The 509-nt window shown below is 34.4% G+C and overlaps 1 protein-coding gene across 1 annotated transcript in view; it reads left to right on the top strand.

The window, feature by feature from the left end:
* LOC107641609 (protein TORNADO 2) overlaps positions 305-509 on the top strand; it is a gene marked incomplete in the record, with an annotated part of 1,472 nt that continues 1,267 nt past the window's right edge. The window contains 1 exon segment of the mRNA XM_016345093.2: positions 305-509. Within this exon segment, the coding sequence (XP_016200579.1) occupies positions 393-509 (117 nt within the window).

Genomic DNA, 509 nt, shown 5'->3' with positions numbered 1-509 from the left:
ATTATTATATTTTAGCACTTGTAAATATTTATATAGAAAATTTACTAAGAATGAAAACATTAAATACGTGATATGGTCATGGTGATCTCCCTGCATGTATTTTAGATCAGAGCAATTCCATTTAATCATTAATTCATTACCGTTAATACGCGATAAGCTTCTTATAATATTATTATTGTCTCAATTATTAACTTTAGGTGAAATTGATTATACTTAAATTTTTTACATAAAAATAATAAGAAATGAACAGGAGTAGTATGTTGGTGCAAGCATCCAAGGTGAGTAATTAATTATGTGTAGGGCTGCCTAGCCTAACAAAGAAAAAACAAAATCACACAGCATCCAATTTTATTCACACTTGAAAGCCACTCTTCCCAAAGAAGCAAAGCAAAATGGCACTCAGCAACAATGTGATCGGAGGCATAAACCTAGTGGCGGTGATACTCTCAATCCCCATAATCGGCGCCGGCATATGGCTAACAAACGAGCCAGCAGACTCGTGCGTGAAG

This window comes from Arachis ipaensis, chromosome B05, assembly GCF_000816755.2.
Source record: "Arachis ipaensis cultivar K30076 chromosome B05, Araip1.1, whole genome shotgun sequence".
NCBI classification, from domain to species: Eukaryota; Viridiplantae; Streptophyta; class Magnoliopsida; order Fabales; family Fabaceae; genus Arachis; species Arachis ipaensis.
The sequence above is the reverse complement of the archived record's forward strand: the minus strand, read 5'-3'. Positions and strand labels throughout refer to the sequence as shown.